The sequence below is a fragment of the Sceloporus occidentalis genome, unplaced genomic scaffold (genome assembly GCF_023333645.1).
Source record: "Sceloporus occidentalis isolate IW3139 unplaced genomic scaffold, rSceOcc1.0.p SCAF_2, whole genome shotgun sequence".
NCBI lineage: Eukaryota > Metazoa > Chordata > Lepidosauria > Squamata > Phrynosomatidae > Sceloporus > Sceloporus occidentalis.
The window spans coordinates 100,909,477-100,929,690 of NW_028316982.1; the positions used below are offsets into that span (position 1 = coordinate 100,909,477).

The following is a 20,214-nucleotide window of genomic DNA, read 5'->3' on the forward strand; positions in this document are numbered from 1 at the left end:
AAACCATAAAAAACATTGCATAAAATAGATAAAATCCCATAATAAAACTGTGCAATCACAAACATTTTAAACACAACCATTCACATTCAGGGGTAAGCATAGGAATATACATTTCAGGCAGGTGTTTTTGTTTGTTTGTTTTGATTTTTACTAAAATTACTTTTCTCATTTTTGGACAAGTGGATTAGGAAACAGATTTTTGTCAGCTGGGAATTTTTGTAAATTTATTTACAAGGCTGCTCAGGTAACTGTGAAATCAGTCAGTTGATCAGTCAGTCTCTCTGTCTCACACACACAGAGTCTCTCTCTCACACACACACACACAAGCATGCATACACGCACACAAATAGCCAGGACTGAATAACTTGGAAGGCCCCCTAAACTGATATGAGCTGAATTGGATTATTGTTTTTAATGGTGCCAAGTGATATGTATGTAAAAATGACCTAGCTGTGTGTAGGAAACTTTATGGCTGTCTATTCCAAGCAAAATAAGGAGGGTCGTGTTGTTGCAGTTGAACAGTTATGTATGGGAAACCTCTCCCCACTCTTTTACCCAATCCAGCTAGGCTGCAAGGTGGCCTAATTTAAACAAGGACATTTCAGGGGCCTGAGCTAGGGAGACTGGTGGTAGTATGTACTATGAAAACCACTAAGTGAGTTTTATTGCTTATGGAATGTGCTGGCTTGCTAACCCTGAAAATGAAATGCTGTATCTGAAGAACATTAGACAGCCAAGTCAGCAACAACCCAGCCCCTTACTCTCCTCCAAATATGGGGAAGGAAAGGGCCCAGGTTTAGCTGACAGGAGAGACAGTCACTTCACTGAAGTCCTGTTCATTTGTTCCATCATGCAATTCCATTTGCTAGAAGGGATCAGATAGTAAAAACCTGCTTGCTGGCCCAACTTCATCATCACATTCTTAGGGATTACAGATGGAATATGTATACTTCTGGTTTATATTCTGTTGTCCTGAGAGAGTGCAGGCAATGATACCCAACACAGAGTCCAGCTTTTTTCCTCAAAATGTGTTCCTTGTATGTTTTTTGTGTGTCACTATTTTCCAGTGAGAAGACCTCTGGGATATCTCTAATATTTGTGGTTTTTCAAATCTTGCCTGCTGCCTTGTGAGATCTTTGAGTCCTAAAAGGCACACAGGTTGAGTTTCCCTTATCCAGAATTCAAAAATCCAAAATATTCCAAAAACCAAAACATTTTTCATAGATGTGACTCCTTTGCTTTCTGATGGTTCAGTGTACACAAACGTTGTTTCAGGCGCAAAATTATTGTATAAAATTATCTTCAGGCTATGTGTATAAGGTGTCTATGAAACATAAATGAATTTTGTGTTTAGACTTGGGTCCCATTCCCAAGATATCTCATTATGTTCATATATGCAAATATGGTCTCCAAACCCCCCCCCCCTTCAAAAAAATCCAAAATCCAAACACCTCTGGTCCAAGCATTACAAATAAGGAACACTCAACATGCATTTAAAATACATAAAACAGCAAGTTTCTAGACACTTGGACATTCATGAAAAACATGACGTGTGGGGAAAATATCTGGTAAAATTCTGAAAGCCTGTTGTGTCAGTAAGATTTCTGATGATCTGGGGTAAAGCCTTCAGTGTCATAATGCAAGGATGGGCAACTACAGTGGGTTTGACAGCCAATTTTCTGTCTTATGCTCCTCTAGGGGCTGTATGGACTACGGAAAGAACTGGAAGTGGCTTGTAGTCCACTTTTATTCTTGAAACATAGACATTTTCTATATTAAAATGTGTGAGTGGGGCTGCACTGGTACCCCACACCAGATAGAAAAGCACTGCCTTAACACTGTGATGCTCTCTTGTGCTCAACTCTGCTTGAGTTCCCATGAAGTGGACAAATGTTGAGACCAAGCGGGTTTGGTCTTGCAAAAGAACAATGGAAGCTGGAGATGTTAAATATTTCTTAGCACTTCACATTTTGAAAATGGCAGTGTTTTTTTTTGCCATTGCACAGGAATTTTAATAATGCCCAAGTTATTGCCAGGAACATTCAAGTGAAACGAAGTGGTCTGGCGGGCAAATACGTCCAACATACCAAGTTGATTACACAGCTTGAAGCCGAGCAGCCTGCTAGGAAGGCCTGACCTAGTATCTGAAGAGGCAAATGACTGGCACTAATGGTCCAGTAAAATCATGGAAGCTTGTGTGTGTGTGTATGTGTTGGAATTACTAACATAGTAACTTCAGTAGAAATGTACAATTTCTAGAAATTTCACAGAAAAAAACCTTTTCCCAGTTTTTCCCCATTAAAAATTTACACTTTGCTATAAAATTTCCTTTTATATTTCAGCCAGACTTTTAATAATGATTTTGTAATGAAATGATTTTCAAATTTCAAATAGTGTGCTTTCCGTACCATTTTGTAAAAACTAATATTTTCTGGGGGCAGGAATTCAGTTGTAGTACCCTTTACAGACCGAAAGTCTCTTTGGTCTGTTCTGTACTGGAGAAATAATGCAGTTTGACACCACTTTAACTGCCATGGCTTTATGTTGTGGGATCCTGAGATTTGTAGTTTGTTGTAGCACCAGAGCTCTCTGACTGAGAAGGCTAAATATCTCACAGAAATACAAATCCCAGAATTCCATAGCACTGAGCTATGGCAGTTAAAGTGGTGTCAAACTGGATTATTTCTGCAGTGCAGATTAGACCTGTGCCATTTGAGGAATATAACATGTATTATGGTTAACTTGGTTTGGCATAAAATTATTATGGATGATACATTAATAGTATGGTTTATTCAGAAAATAATTTCAAATTGAATTTACTTTTGTTATAAATGAAGCTATAGGGGTTTGAACTGTTCAGGAACTCTCTTTTGCTAAGTGTGAGAAGCAGGAACAGAAAAAAAATCTAATTGAAAAAAGAAATAATTTACATTAGTAAAACAATAAAATAAGTTTGTCCTCTCTAGTCGTCCATTGTATCAAGCATTCATTCCCATAAAAGAACTGAGAAAAGGAAACCAAGGCTGCATCTGCACTGCAGAAATATGCAATTTGACACCATTTTAACTGCTCAATGCTGTGGAGTTCTGGGATTTGTTGTTTTGTGAGATATTTAACTTTCTGTCAGAGAGCTCTGTTGTCATAACAAACCTCAAATCCCAGGATCCCATAGCATGAAGCCATGGCAGTTCAAATGGTGTCAAAGTGCATTATTTCTGCAGTGCAGATGCAGCCCAGGACCAGGAATTCTAATGGTCTGATATTGTACATAGTCTTACATAAATGTATACCTGCTAGCTAGATCTAAAAATAGTTTGGGCTAAATTCTGGCATCTCTGCCTTTTCTAGAAATTAAGCACTGATTGAACCCAGGATCTGTAAAGCGGAGCAGTCTCCTGCAGTGTGATGTTTAATTATAGCTCCCTCCATGTGGTGATTTCCAAGAGGACAACACAGCCAGAAATTTCTCATAGATAATAACTGACAAGAGCAAACTAATCTTGCTGCTGCAGATCTATGAAGAGGAAGACACAGAAGCACAGGGTGGTTAAAGATTAGACTAGGGAACCAGAAGGATGACCAACCCAATCTGACATTAACCAGTCATGAGATTTTGGCCACATCAGCAGCGGCTTTTTGAAGGAGGGGGTACAGTTTCAAGCCTTGAATGATTAAATGGATCTATGCCTCACAAGCCATGGGGTATCCTTGCATTGTATTTCCATATCTTCTTTCAGGGGTAGTTGGCTAGATGGATGATGGGCTCATCAATCAAGTGCAATGTAAGGCATATGCTGTCTCCCCCCTTCCTCATACTGCTGGCTGCACCCTTAAGTGCTTTACAGGTGTGCCCATAGATATTTTAATGCACTGTTATTATGTATGAAGTAATCATATTTATAATGTATCACTAGTCAAACTTAACAAATAATGCTGTGCACCCAAACTATATCTGAGGAACCATCTGATCAAAATGGTCTGTCATATTCGTCATCTAGACTAATTTCCAGTTTGAAATTTGAAAGAAATTCTTTTTAAAAACCCTCATAATTATTCTTTCTTCACTCTTTCACGTAACCAAGTAACATTTCTAGTGAGTCAACCAGAAGTAAATTGATCGTTAAATTGATTGTATATTTAATTAATCTTCCAAAGAATAGCAATTCTATATGTCCAAACTCCCAGTGTTTTCATATCCATATTATCTGAGTTTATTCTTGTATATTTTATTCAAATGTGTTGGTATTAAATATCATTGGTAGAATACCTTACTATGGCCTGTTACAGACTGCCAAAATAAAGCTGCTTCAGGTCTCTTTGGAGGTATGCTGTTTAAATGATGCATGGGTCCTAAGAGTCCGGAGGTCGCGCCAAAGCCACACTCCATTCTTAAGCACTGGAGTGCAGCTTTGGTGCAGCTTCCGGTTCTTAGGATGCATACATCATTTAAACAGCATACCTCCAAAGAGACCCGAAGCAGCTGTATTTTGGCAGTCTGTAACAGGCCTATGCTTTCCTTTCATCTTTATACATGGCAACATTACTGGGACTTTTGTAAAGATAATGTATTACATACATGGAATTACAGTTCCCTCCAGTGTGTTTTCCCATGTAGTTTTGAATTTGTTATCCAGTTTTTCATCCATTTGTGAATGCTATGACATAACATAGCTTCGTGTTAATTTAATATGGGAAGGGAGTTCCACAGATAAAGAGTGAACAGGGTGCCACTGAAAACACACAACAACCAGCCTTTCTTGACCGCAATCTCCATTCTGATTAATGATGGAGCCAAGGTATGTGTGTGTGCTTTCAAGTTGCCTGTTGACTTATGGTGGCCCCATTAATTTCATAGGATTTTCTTAGGCAAAGAATACTTAATAGTTTGGCCTGTGAAAGATAGCCTACAATAGCAAGGTGTAGTGGTTTGAGTGTCAGAATGTGACTCTGGAGACCAGGGTCCAATTTGTAGCTTAACCATGAAAGCCACTGGGTGACCCTAGGCAAGTCACATGCTCTCAGCCACAGGAGAAGGCAATGGCAAAACTCCTCTGAACAATTCTTGCCAAGAAAACCCCATGATAGGGTCACCATAACATGGAAATGACTTAAAGACACACAACAACAACAATTCATTGGTGGTCTCTCATCCAAGTAATAACTCTGCTTAGCTTCCAAGATCAGACAGGATCTGGTGCCTTTACGGTATTTAGACCCATGCCTAACAATAAAACAAGTAAATGAATGAGCACAAAACAAGCTATTTCTTAATTCCCCCCCTTTTCCCAATACCCCAGATCTCTCCTTGCCCAGCCTCTGATGGAGATCTCAATTATTGCAGTGATTTGTATGGAAGCAGGTACTCATCCCAGCCTTGATAAAGATGTTCGATTTCAAAGACAGCTGTTTTGAATTGTGCCTGGAAACAAATGGGCAACCAGAAAAGATCTTTCCAAAACCAGCAGGACATAAACAGGCTTACTGTATACACAACACAGATCTACTATATTCTGAACTGGTTGAATGCCTCACCTATGGAGACTTCAATACCTGACCAAATATAGTTCTAACTCGTTTCTTCTTTTCCCTTTTTAAAACACCTGTAGCTTTACCTGCTGGGACCATGATCATTTCTTTGAAAGTGCTGATAATAAATTAGTAGGGAAGTTCAGTTAAGAACTTGGCTGCAAGGCTGCAAAAGGGAAGGTGATGTGTGCTCTGCTGTTGCAATTTCCAGCATCCTTTTGGAACTGGTTGCTTCCAGGGAATTAGATGTTGCAGAGTGCAAGGCGTGAGTGATGGACAGGGGTGACGGACAGGGGAAGAGTTCAGTGTCCCTGTTCAGACTTGTTAAAAGCAGAACTCAGGGCCTTGGCTATCTGAAGCTGAGCGCCTAACAACAGCATCCTATTTCTGGCTGCAGCCTGCTTGCTGCTGCTAATTTCATGCCCTGTGATCCAGGTAACGCTCTAGTGCTTTGCTCCCTCACCCAAGGCCTCAACTGCTTTTTCAGCCCAGCAGGAGCCCAGCTGCTTCTGCTGCTGAGTTTTTAAGCTGAATAAAAAGCTAGTTTCCCAAAGCATCTTGGCAGCTCAGGGCAGACTTTTCACTAAAGCCAATGGGTATTACCCCCCTCCTTCCATTTGGAGAAGGTAAACATATGTATATTTTAAGTAATCAGCATTGTACATGAATAGAGAGATCAGTTTGTTGCGCTGGAGATGCTGTAACTGTAATACTGGATCTCTCCCATCCTCTTATAAATCCTAAATGGAGCCTTGCATTATTGGACTTCATCTCCCAGAATCTTGCAGCCATTATGACCTTGGAATCCAAACGTGTAATTTTTTCCATGCTCTGGTCTTACTTTCCATTGATTTAGAAAGCCGATTATTGGAAGCTAATTGAGCTGATGGTGAAGAGTGGAGAAAAGGGCATTCTCTTTTCAGAAATGTGTTTGGCCGGCTTCTTTGGCATTTTCCAAAGGCAGTTTTATACATGCAAGCTTGCATTAGGGTTCTGTGTACCTGTGTTCCTATGTGAGGGGAAAGGGGGAGGTTTGAGAGAATCAAGGAAGAAGAATGAGAAGGTAGCCTTGATTTGCAGAGTTGGTTAATCATTTCATGTAAATACTGTATATCTACACTAACTACTAACCTAGAAAAGAGTTTACCAGATTGTCATAACCCCACATGTGCCTGTGTTAGTAATTTGTGAGGCACTAAAGGCCAGGAAAAAAAGTAGAAGAGAGATAGCTTCTCTTTCATTCTGTTGACACTTCTTTGTCTGTTCACTTGCAGATAACCAGAGGCAGGGAAACTTTTGCAAACAGGTCAGCAATGCGTCAAAAACAGTTGTCACAGGCATGAGTGGCTATCAGTGGCAGCTTTCATGCCAATATTGTGGCGAATCTACTCTGTGTTAGGGAGCTAGCCAAGGTGCTAAGCCTTTGACCTTTAATGTTCATCTTAAAACCCAGAATGGATTCACTGCCCTACTGACATGGCAGCTACCAACTGATGGAACTAAAGCAAACGTGTTGTATTTCCGGGCATTGCTTCATATCAGTGATAAATAAGTTATCAATTAAGTTAGAAATTTTGGAATAGAAAAAGCTCATGTACACAAATTAATATTTAAATTGGCTGATTTAACTTCGATGTTATGTGTTAATTTAATTCCACAAATAAATTATTAATTAATTAAAGGAGAGCCTGTGCTAAAGAGCCAACAAATGTTACATTTCCAAGCTGGTCCTTTAATTAATGCAAATAGCTGTAGGATTAGAATATGATAATTTAGTTAATTACCAGCGGTAAGGGCAGTTTGGGAGGGGAATGGTCTTCTTTAGATCCTGGTTGTTCTTCTGTGTTTTACATTGGCAGAGTGACCAGATGTCATAATCACAAAAGAGGACAAAGCACCAGAAATGTAGGATATTGAGGGAGAATTTAGGACAGTACACTATAGAGGCTATAGAAAAACATGCTTCTTAGTCATGCTCAGAACTGAGGACATTTTGAAATTCCTCCTGGATAGAAGGTTGAAATGTATGACATGTCCTGGCAAAGGAGGACATCTGGTCACCCTATACATTGGTAAGTGTATAGAGGCTCTCTATCTGAGACAGGAAACTGAAAGGTGAATCTCTTATTCCTGTAAGTTTATTTCAAATCTGAGTAGGAATCAGTAAGATGTAGAAAAGGTGACATTAATATAAGAGAGATAGGGACAGGGTAGATTACTGCACTACACTCTTATAGCGCTGCTATTCCACTTGAACTGCTCTGGCTGCCTCCTGCTGTATTTTGGGATTTGCAATTTAAGGTGGAGCATTTAGAATCCTCAGCCAGAGCTCTTAGGCCTCATTGAACTATAAACCTCAGAATGCAACAGGGGGCAGCCAGAGACGTTAAAGTAGAATAGCAGCACTATAAGATTGTAGTGCAGTAATGTCGAGGGAAAGTGAAAGATGGAAGTTTTGTGGGGTGGAAGAGAAATATTTTTTTCCAAAAAATGCATGCAAAGAAGGCTTTTACAAGATCAGAAGTGGATTCCCAGATCCTTCTGGTTTGGCTTTTGAGAGACTGGAACAGCCTACAGTGGACCTAGGCATAAAAAATTGGCTCATGGACCCCATAATTTTGACTGTACCCTTACTGCATACAGTGGTTTACTCTGTCATTTGAGGTTTATTCTCCAGAAACATGGACATCTCTTCAGTGCCAGGGCATCATTTGCTAATCTAGATAAATATCAGAGGACTTTATCACACCCCTGTTGTTGCCACAATCACATTAATGAAAGGAAATGCATAGATACCAGTTTGAGAGCACCTCTTATCACACCTCTCTTCAATAATGCAACCAGGCTGATGCTGGTCCTGCACGTTCTCTTCCACCCTCATACCTCATCTTCCTACCTAATGTGCCTTTCATTTGTGTGTGTATTGTTTTTAAACACAATTCTGTTTTAACAACAAATAAAATAAATTAATTAATTTAAAAAGGCTGATCTGGGACAGCAAGGGGGAAGAGGAGGAGATACTGAAACCACATGACTGCCTTGTGCCAGAACTGTCATAGGAGTAACTTACTGCACCTGAGATCTAATACTATAACAACACAATTGGGAGCTTATTGACGGATTTTCCCCATCATTGGGAAGGTGTTCTCTAACAACACTTAGAAAACAAGGCAGTGATGAGACAGAAATGGTTTTATGCAGTAGACATCACCAAAGGCACTATTTTCCAACTTTGTCTCATGTGTAGATGGATGCTGTTGTCCTGAAGATGCTAGGGTTCATGTCATGGCTGGTGATGCAATTCATGAAGCTGAAGAAATCTCTGTAATAGAAGGACACAGGAGACACATCTCAAGGTGCTAGCTTTGAGCACATTGAAATGTGTCTCCTGTTTTTTGCTGCTTATATTGAGTGCTCCAAAGTTTTTGTTTCCTCAGATCAGAAGTAAAGAAAAATTACCATACAAAGCACATTCCAGAGAGACCAATAACACAGTAAGATTATCTTGATGTGTACAACAGCAGAACGCTTCTCAGCTAAAGAAATAAAGGGTGTTGTAAGTTTAAGCCCTTTGCCAAATCTACAGTCGTATGAGCTTTCCAGTTGTATGAAGCCATGACCTTAGACCTCTGCCTCTGCAACTTGTGACACTCAGGTACAGGTCATACTATGGCCTTGTTCTCTTCTACATCTTTTTTTTAAAGAAAACTTTGGCATTTATTATTTTCCTCCCAGGACTTCTTTGAAAGCTACATTTCCGTGGCTTCCACTGTGCCTTCAGTCCTCTGCTTGATTGGGAACTTCCTGCTAGTCAACAAGTAAGTGCATCTACATGATTTCCCACCACTTTGTCCCCTCCCTGCAGTCTTGGCCAAGCCATTTCAATCCCCAGATTGCAGTGTTCGCACAGCAGTGGGCCAGAAGTCAAGCTAAAAACTGTTGATGGGAAATGGGTTTAGTCAGAAAACCCTTTACTGCAAAATGTCTCATGGTGATCATGCCTCTTTTTTTTTTTTCTATTTAGTTCCAAGCAGGGAGATGTGCAGTTGTGATCATAACCTAACCTAGGAAGGATTAGCAAAGCCTGAGGCAAGGAGAGAATGAAACCTTTGAGTTTAGCAGCTTGAAATCTATTGCCTAAAGAGAGACAAGACCCGAGCAAGTTGCTGTAGGTAAAGTTACCCGACCAGTTGAATCTCTTGGTCCAGCAGGAACAAAGTGTTAGCCTAAAATAATTTCCTTACTATTGACATTTTCATACTTGAAAATAATGTCACTTGCTATTTGATTTGTACTTGCAAAATGGAGCTGGGAGAGTGCCACTTTCAGGGGAGAAGATGGAGGAAGAATTATTTTAAATTTCCCCAATTCCAGTTTTCCTGTGCAGTCCTTCCTTGAGTTGTGGTTTAAGGGAGCTGTTACAGAGGAAAAAAAGGTTAGCAGAAAAGAAGGGCTAAACTTTGTATAGTGGCCACACACACACTTTGCGTGATGGACGTAGTCATGGAACAGAGAATCCCATAGGTATCACACATAGCACCATTTTGGAAGTGCCAGAATCTCTTGGTGGATATAAAATATCTTCACAACACAACGTTTTGGAAAGTCATTGTGTACTTACATATGCTTCAAGAAAATGAAGATAATTCTGAGTAGATTATATAGCTTTGAGATGTAATATATCTTCTTTGAACACAGACACATAAAAACACTTCCCAGATTTTTCTTCTGAGGACATGGTAAATTCCAGTTGGTGGACCTGACGAAGACCCAACCATGCTGTGTGTCAAGGAGGAGACAGAATAATGTAACCTAAGATGAAGTAATCTCCTTTCACTGTTAGCTGATCTGTATCAAACAACATGGTTATGATGCTGACTATGTCATGATGCATTCTGCCTCTACTCTTAACACGCACATTTACACCTGGTGCATGATGAAAATATCATCACCACCATTTCCCAGGATGATACCAGCAACTGCTCTATCCTGAGATCTTCTCAGGTTTGATCACCTTCTCACAAAGGAAGGGGGAGAAATTTTGAAATTTTTATATAGAGATATTTGACTCTCTTGAATTTAAGTGTAAAATCTTCAATTGACTCTCTTGAATTTAAGTGTAAAATCTTCAATCTTCAACATGTAGTGTAGGCTTGTGGTTCTACCACCTGCCTTTCATACAAACTTTGGCCTAAATCCAGTGTTATACTAATGCTAAATTAATTACTGCAACAGGGCTTTCTTGCTTTACCCTTTATAGCCCTTCACAATGCCCCAAAACTGCCAGGTTTTCAAACCCCTCAAAGGAGATTTTCAGGATGTGTTGGGAAGGAAACAGCAGAAACAGTTCTGTTGTTGGAATAATTCCAAGCAGGAATTCCTATTGGATTCCATCGTCTCCCTCTCTCTCTCTCTCTCACTCTCTGTGCACGTGCACACGCACATACATGTCTGTGTGTGTGCTTGGTAAAGTATGGCCATGCCTTGGTGGGGTAAAAAGTGAGTTTAGTTATTTATATCTAACACTCCCTGCCAAGAGAATTGGAGAAACAGCATCCTGCTTTCTGGATGGAAATCTCGGCAAGAGCAAGCCATAAAGCAACACCTTGATCATTTGCTTTGCAAGAATTGAGATGAGGCCATGCCCCTTTTCTTCTCTTTATCCACCCCCTCCACTTTGATAATCCCAGAATAGGCAAATATACCTTCTGTAGTTTAAGGCAGTGCTTCTGAAACATTCCACCAAACATCTCCTTAAGTAGGGCTGGCTTGTTTGGTCTTTATAGTATTCTGGCTGAGAAAGTCCTCATTTGTTTTCTCCATATAAATGTCCAAGCACTTTCTTTTACAGCTCCTTTCCTTCTTTCTAGAATTCCTAGAATAGAATCCCCCCCTCTACCCCCAGTTATGCCATGAAAAGCAGCAAAGAAGCAGAAGGGGAGGACACCCAGAGATAGCAATTCCTGTTCTTCTTCTATATATTCTCCAGGATGGAAATCCATTTTGCAAAACCCATTATGTGCTTAATGCCTTACATTTTAAATGTGGCATTCATTTATCTTTGGCACATTGTTGATTCTGCTGAGTGGCACATCCATAATCAATAAGTGTTTTATTATGCTAAGTTTTCAGTGTCATAAATACTCATGAGGCAGGCTTGCATTTATGGAAACTCCAGAGCAAATCAGTTCCCTGTAGTTCAGTTGCCTGCAAAGGGTAACTTATGGCTATTCTGTGCTCCACCCTTGTTAAGGGCACTGATGGCCGCTAAAATACGACAGTGCTTCCGAAACAGATTTCATGCCTGTGTGGGTGAAGGTGACATTGGAGGTGGAAGGTCCGGGGAGGAGGAAAGCAAGCAACAGTGGTGTGCTAAAAGTGCAAGAAATGAAACTGTTAACTGGCTCTCCTCTACATCCATCCATAATTCATTTTGTTTGCTTGGTGTGTCATTTTAAAAGTATTCTGTGTGGAACAGGTTGTATTTGTCAGGAGTCCCTGAGTCAGGCAGGCAACATTTCTAAAACTGCACAGTTAGTTGGCAGGAAGTATATCTCACCTGGAGTCCCTTAAGAGTAGGATGTATATCACAAAACCCAGGGTCTCATCCCCAAAGAAGAAATAGAAGAGCTATTCATTACTAAACCATTGTCATTTTCTTCCCCCTTTTCCTTCCTTGCCCTTTGAGTTGAAGGGGAGCTGATAAACCATTCCGTGTCTATAATAAGTAACTTTCCTATTCAAGCAGCTCATTATCTTGTAGTAATCATGTGGTTGCTTTTCCATAGCTTGCAATATTCCCCCAACAGACTCTATCTTTGTTATTGCTGCATAGTGGTGTTGTTATTTCATTTAGCAATGGACTTTTCCAGATTGGCTGGGTTTATGGAGAGACAGGATCAGTGAAAACTGATAGGGAAAAGGTAGGATCTGTGTTGTTTGATGTCTGTTTTTTTTAAAACAAACAAACAGACAAACAAACATGTGCTTTGAGCTCTGCACTGTTGGTGAGGGGTTTTTCCCATAGGCTTCTCAGATTTTTGTCCCGTGTTCTTCGTAAATAGCTCTGGCATCCCCAGAGTATTGCTTCAGAACAGCCAAGATGTTGGTTCCACCTCCCTAGCTACCTGGCTTCCCTAAAGTTCTTGGAAACCCCCCAAAGAGATGCCACATCAGCAGAAGAGCAGGCGTAAGTAACTAGGTTGCTTATGGTCCAAGGCTGTAGCAAGGCAGTGTGGGGATCTTAGATAAAATACCATATTCTCCATCCCCATACACATAAAGACACCACAACAATTATATCACATTAAAGTTAACATTAAACTTTAAGTTAGCCAAACTGAAGAACAAGGAATTCTTTTTCAACAGAGTGAGGTACTATAGAAATAAGGGAGTTTCAGTTTGTTAGAAAGAACATTTAATTTCCTGTATGCAGACTGTTTTCAAGCACTGTAATGTGGTGCTCCAGAATTAACTGTCTCCCTGCAGGCTATTCCTCTGTTGCTAGCTACTCCTCTGTTGCATTAGATAGTGTGATGACTTACAGAGGCCTGGAAATGACCATGGGTCATACTGTCTGGGGACTTGTAATTCAAAAAGCAGCTTTTCCAAGCAGTGGTTTCTTATGTGTCTTTTCCATGGCCAACAGCTTAAACTGTGCAATTGGCTCAAAGGATTCCTAGATAGCTGTATGTAATGAGGGGTAGGGAGAGCAAGCTTCTTGGCTTCACAGAACACTTCAGAGAAGAATAAAAGTGTGCTTTCTTGGGGACAGAGCTGGAACCCAGCACTTGGTCACACTGTGTCACTTCAGATATTGCATTTTTAGGTGTGAATCTGATGTTTTCTAGATGAGAATGCAACACAAATGTGTATTATATAAGCATGCTCATCAAAGGGTAAAGGGCTGCAGTTCCTAGTGAGCATTCATTTTGTAACAAACTCAGATTATTCTCAGTGGAATATATAAAATGGATCCCTTAAAGCAATGAGTCCTTGACTATGGTGTGAGGATAATGAATTCTTATGGAACTTGGAGCCAGAAGAGACTATGAAAGCATGGTGTTAAATACAGCACCTACTTGTTATAATAGGCAGATTTGTCCAATACACACTGCAGAAGTAATCCAGTTTGAAACTGCTTTAAGTGCCCTAGCTCAGTGCTAGGGAATTCTGGGAACTGTAGTTTTGTAGCTCTGATGTCAATAAACAACAAATCCCAAGGTTCCCTAGCAGTGAGCCAGGACAGTTAAAGCAGTTTCAAACTGGATTATTTCTCCAGTGTGTTTTGGACCTGTGTCTCAGTTGTGATTTTAATGTTGAGTGTAATAAACCCATTTTAAGGTCACTCCAGATACGCATGCATAATTTTTGTTTGTTGAATTTTCTTTTGAGCCCTTTCAAAAGGTTTATTCATGGTGTTTATCAATCGACATAGATAACAGTAGGACTAATTTAGGCTAATTCCTTGGCTGTACAAGTGAATCTTGTATCATCAGATTCTACAAATCCCAAGAGCAGGAACTGAGGAGCCTCATTCTGACAACTCACAGTATGCCTTCATCAAATTTCTGCTTTTATTTCCCCCCTTACGCATTGCTTAGAATCTCTCTTGCCTGTCTCTTTCCTTTTTCTATAAGTCTGTCCTCCAATACTGTAACGTCCAGTCAGTAATGTTATAAAATCTCAAGACAATGAGGTCTCTCGTTCAAAAGCCACATGCTAACCATTGATTTTTTTCCCCACTCCAGGGTCTCTGTCAGCGTACGCATCCTGTCCTCCTTGGTTATCATGTTAGCTGTTTTCCTGGTGATCACAGCATTGGTGAAAATGGACACCTCTGCTTGGACTCCGTGGTTTTTTATCATCACCCTCCTTAGTGTGGTTGTCAGCAGCGGCGCTGCCACAGTCTTCAGCAGTAGCATCTTTGGCCTATCAGGATGTTTCCCCATGCGGAATTCCCAGGCATTGATTTCAGGTTTTATTTATTTATTTATTTATTTTATACTCTACCTTTCTCTTGACATAGGATCCAAAGTGGCTTACAAAAGTTAAAATAAATCTCCCTCTGACACCTAAATTTAGAATTTAATGAGTAAAGGGAGGACGGTACAATTGCTGAGTCCTTTAATTTTGTTTGTGAGCAGACAAATGTGCTGTATTTAAACTTGAGGATTTGTCTGCTTGTACTCACATGACCATGAGTTCAGTCTCAGTAAAGAAAAATGCAAGTTGGCATTTAAATAAAGAACTGTGGAATGTTTCAAAAAGGAAGTTTCGGGAGAAACTCAGCAGATGGAGTGAGCTGAGTTGTCATTTCATCCTGGGTTTCGACCCTTCTCTCGGTTCACTATTCCTCTTTTAAAAGTCTCGTCTTATGACATCTCTGTTGAGGAACTAGAATTAAGTTTTTAAATAAAAAGAAAACATCTGCATTCAGCTCCATGTTTGTTTGTGTCTCCAGGAAAATAAAAAACTTGCATTGTCTCATTTTGTATTCAGCATTAGCATTCATTTCCATAACTGATGAGTTCCATGTTTGCAGCTATGAATGATGAGGCCCCTTGAGGTTTGGGAGGTGTTGTTACCACTGGAAAAATACTTGAAGGCAGAAGGATGGCAGGGTGAAAGGAGGAAATTGGAAATCAGTACAAAGATTTCAGGCTTTGTTTTCTGGGCTACAGCAAATGGTGTCATTAGGGGTTGACCCATTGTGGCAGTTCTCACCACAGGCCCTATTATAAAAACCTCCTTACATTTACAAACTGTGAGATCATCCATAACTTTATTTTCTTTTCTTTTTTAGTATAGATATAGAAAAGCCACACCATATGTAGAGAAATCAGTAGCCTCAGGAAATAAAGATGGGAGTACAGAAAGCATTGCTCACAAGACAATTGAAATACCACTTTCCAGAATAAGGATTTTAAAAATTGACCTGGATCTAATCTGCACTGCAGAAACAATCCAGTTTTACACCACTCTTAACTGTCATGGCTCCATCCTAGGATTTGTACCTTGTGGCACCAGAGCTCTCTAGCAGATAAGGCTAAATGTCACAGAACTACAAATTCCGGAATTCCATATCTTTGAGCCATGGCAGTTAAAGCAGTGTCAAACTAGTTTAATTTTACAGTGCAAATTAGACTCTAGTTTGTGTTATTCCTAGCCATAACAGCTAATTTTAAACCTGCAGTAGGGGGCAGATGTGTACATGGCCATGCTGGCAGAGAGGGTTCTGGAGCTTATGGTCCAAAAAGTAACTTTTCCAAGACCTGGCTGTGGTAGTTTTTTAAGCATGGTAAATGAGAGCCTGTTGGTGTTCCCCTGTTTGCCAAATGGTTAGGATTGTCAAAACAAATGGTTAGGATTGTAAAGAATTTTAACAAAGAAAGCACATAACATGTCTAGAAAAACTACATACAGTACTTGCAAAATATACACTCCCCTCCCCAGCCAATTTGGAATGACACCAAAAAAATTTAAAAGCAGCTTGCTATGTGAAGGGGGCTCTTTAGTGGTCATAAGTCAATGGCTGCAACCCTAGATATGTCCCTTTCCCCATGCATTAACTTCTTCCCCCACATATGCTTTTTGTTCACCTTTTTATGCATCTGTAAATAACCAAATCTAAACTTCCCCAAAGGAGCAACAGGATTATCACAATTATCTAACCACAACCTCACAAGTGCATTTAGCGAGGGGGAAGGATGAAAAGGCATGCTTGGTTGCAGGAGTGGGAAGATGCAGGGGTAAAAATTCAAGAAAACTACTTTTCTGGACTACACTGGCCATGCTGATAGGGGATTCTGAGAGAGGTAGTCCCCAACAGTATTTTTGCCCAAATCTTGGGACAAAAACAAAAGTATATATGCTGTGCTTATTATACAGCAAAGCCTCTTGTATTTACTGGATATTGCTAATTGTTGTGCTGTTATGTGTGCGTGCATGGGTAGGTTTTAGTAATATATATTTTAACCTAGTCTTAATTTTTTCTTATTGTTTAGTTGTGTGTTAACTTCTATATACTGTGGGTTTTTAACTATTTATTTTAAATTGTTGTAAACCACTTTTTTTAATCGTTGTAAGTCGGTTTGTGAAAAGGGCAGGATAGAAATAAGTATAAGGATAATATATTATTAATAATTACTAATAATTCAAATTAAATAATTAAATACAGCTGGAATATCAGGCTCTATCATCTTTACTCTCTTGCTCCTGAATTTCAGCTTCTTCTTTTTTTTATTTTGGAGCAGCTTGGTACCCAAAGCATCTTCTGAATGAGCCAGCAGAGGCTGAGGCTTACTATGTCACCATTCATTGATTTTTGTTCTCTTTCCTTTCCACCCTCTCTTTTTATCACTCTTGCCATATAGGTCAGGCCATGGGAGGCACATTGAGTGCCATTGCAGTGGTGGTGGACCTGGCAGCAGCCTCTGATGTTACAGACAGTACTTTGGCCTATTTCCTGACAGCAGACATCTTCATTATTCTGTGTATTGGGATGTACTTGATCCTTCCTAAGATGGAGTATACCAGGTAAATCTTGTTGGGCCATTAGGTCAATCCTCAGCAGGGGACTGAGTGGCTTAATTCCAAAACATCTCTCTCAGGATGCTATGAGGCCGCCTTTTCTGAGAGCTCCTCTCTTGCTATGCACTACATCCATTACTGCTCTGTTTTGCTCCCTCCAGACTGAGCATCCTGCTTTAATCAAAACCCCATACAGAAACTGGGATTAACTATAGGATTTGCCAGAGCTTGAAAATGTTACATTTTTGGACAAAAGCTTCCGGAATCCCCCAGTCAGAATAGCTAGGAGGAATCTCTGCAGAGGTGCAGCCCAAAAAAGCAAATTCTTTAACTTCTGGGGATTTACTACAGTGTCTGTGCTAAGCTTCTCCATTTTGCTGGTGTATCCTGAAGCCTGTATGGCTCTTTGCACTTTCTCATGGTACATTTTGGAAGTCTGGCAAATGCAAAATAATACATAAAGTTTAAATAATACATAAAGTTGACATGGTGTTTGATACTGTGGTTGTCCTTGCTGGCTTTTGATGAGATACCTTTGTAGAGACTGACGGTGGTAATGATTATGATCTTCTGTTTTATTGTTAGTTTTTCCATCTTAATGTTTATCTGTCGAAGTGATTGTGGAATGATAGTGCCTTTCCTCCATCTTCATCTTCTTTCAGATACTATTTAAAAAGACAGCAGGACATTACACCGTCACCATGCATCTTGCCTACTGATTATGTTGAGGAAGAGGATGTGGCAACAGACAACATCAGCCAGTTTCCATTGAACAGAAACTATACTGGAGCAGTGCCTCCCCTGTGGTCCATCCTGAAGAACATCAGTTCATTGGGCTTCTGTGTCTTCTATGTCTATTTCATCTCTATCATCATTTTTCCTGCCATCTCATCCAGCATAGAATCTGTCAACAAGTTCTCAGGGAGTGTGTGGACAGACAAGTACTTCACTCCCCTCACAAGCTTTCTGCTGTATAACTTTGCTGACTGGTGTGGACGCCAGATCACAGCCTGGATCCAGGTCCCTGGACCAAAAAGCAAGTTGCTACCTACTATGGCTCTGCTGAGGACTTTTTTCATACCAGTCTTCATATTTTGCAACTATCAGCCACGAATGCACATCAGAAGGGTAGTCTTTACCCAAGATGTCTATCCAGTGGTCTTCACTGTGCTCCTGGGATTTAGCAATGGCTACCTGAGTACCCTGTCAATGATCTACGGCCCCAAGGTCACTCCCAAAGAATTGTCAGAGGCAGCAGGAGTATTAATGATGTTATTCCTGATGCTAGGGTTGGCTTTGGGGTCAGGCTTCTCAGTTCTTGTTGTCCATCTTATATAGAAGAAGGAAGCAGGAGTATTCCAGTCCATTCCTGAGCCTCATTGATATCAAGTCATTTTCTGATATTTTCAGCCAGACAGACATGTGCCAAAGGTAGCCATTTTCTGATTTAGGAGCTGGTCTGAACACTTTTGCCCTCTGGTAATGTGCCAGAACCTCAGAAGTAAATCATAAAATACAAGGGCCAAATGCACAAGTAATGCAAAATACACAGTTCACAAGACACAGGGACCAAATTCTATTCAAATAAGTATCTCGCCTTTGTCTGGACAGTGGGATTATAATAGTGTGTCCAGGTATTATGTGGATCCTGTGGAGAGCCAAAAAGACAAACAAATGGGCCCTAGGACAGCTCAAAACAGAAACCTCCCTGGAAGCCAAGATGACTAGGCTGAGGCTGTTGAATTTTGGTCACGCCATGAGAAGGCACAACTCACTAGAGAAAACAATCATGTTAGGAAAGTGAGGGAAGTAGAAAGAGAAGAAGGCCATTCTCTTAAGGAGGTCATGGGTATGAATTTACAGGAACTAAGTAGAGCAGTGGAGATTTAGGGAGTCTTGGAGATGTCTCATCCATGGGATCATCATGAGTGAAGATCGACTTGAAGGTAGTTAACAACAATAGCAATATATGTACAAAAGAGTCAGTGTGGTATATCGGTTTGAGGACTAGGATTCTGGGGATCGAGTTTCAATTTCCTTCTCAGCCATGCAAACCTGCTGAGTGATCTTGAGTGAGTCACAGCCTCTCAGCCCCAGAAAACCCTGTAAAAGCATCACCTTAGGGTTACTATATGTCAGAAATGACTTGAAGGTGCACAACAACAGCAATATGTATAGAGTTTTTCTCAAAGCGTTTGTGACAAAAGGAGTCACTAATTATTTGTTAAGGACACTAGGAGATTAAATTGTGGATTCTAATATTTTTATTGGAATTGATCTCTGAGTCATTAAAAATAATAGCTTTTGTTCTAGAAGAATTCTTTAAAGGACCTGTTAACTTTACTGCATATTTCTTATAGGCATTGTATTTTCCCTCTTTAAGGGAAAAATGCCTATTAAGCAGCTTCCGTTAAATTAATGCTCCCTGAATAGAGGTTGAAAATGTGTGCGATAAATGCACAACCATAGGGAAGCTATTTTTAAATGGAGGAGGATCATGGAGTAATGCTGGATAAAGAGTATACCATAAAGCAGTAAGACTCCAATGTGTATTTTTAAGCAACTTCTGTACTGATGGTGAGTTCTAAGGCTGAGTGCCAAGGAAGCCAAGTTAATCAGCAAAAGAAAATTCAAAGACTTCTGCTATTATCAGAACTATAACAAGTACAATTGTTACAAAATGGGAAGTGGGATAGGATTTGTTTTATCACTCAGTTTGTACAGGAATGTAGCCTAGGTTCATGCCTTTCTATCCTGAAATTGTTTTGTGCTCACTCTGAATACCAGCTTTTCTCAATGCACCCAAATTACTTCCCATAATAAATTTGAAATGGAGAGGAGGAAGGGAAAAAATCTAGTGGCACTTTGAAATTGACGAATGCTATTTTTAAAAATAAATTAATCTACCTGTCTAGATGCATTGATGTATCATGATATTTCAGCCATAGGCATTTGAACATACTTTAGTTACATAGTTGTGAGGATGGAACTAGAATGTGATAGGATATAAAAACATGCAACTTATGCCATAAACCTTCAAAGGGGTTGTGTCGGATGATCCAGGTTTGTCAAGCAGCTGGTCTATGGGTCCCAAGGGACCAAAGCAATACATTCTGCTTAACTGAGAGTTAGTCTGATGAAGACATTTTATTGAAT

At 40.0% G+C, this 20,214-nt stretch overlaps 1 protein-coding gene across 2 annotated transcripts in view; it reads left to right on the forward strand.

The window, feature by feature from the left end:
• Nucleotides 1-19,970, forward strand: part of SLC29A3 (solute carrier family 29 member 3) — a 43,496-nt gene extending 23,526 nt beyond the window's left edge. For both annotated transcript variants that reach the window (XM_089510439.1, XM_089510440.1), the window contains exons 3-6: nucleotides 9,262-9,344; nucleotides 14,277-14,503; nucleotides 16,902-17,064; nucleotides 17,721-19,970. In XM_089510439.1, coding sequence (XP_089366565.1) covers nucleotides 9,262-9,344; nucleotides 14,277-14,503; nucleotides 16,902-17,064; nucleotides 17,721-18,396 — 1,149 coding nt within the window. In that variant the 3' untranslated portion in view covers nucleotides 18,397-19,970. The remainder of the gene's footprint in view (nucleotides 1-9,261; nucleotides 9,345-14,276; nucleotides 14,504-16,901; nucleotides 17,065-17,720) is intronic.
• The last annotated feature ends 244 nt before the right edge of the window (nucleotides 19,971-20,214 follow it).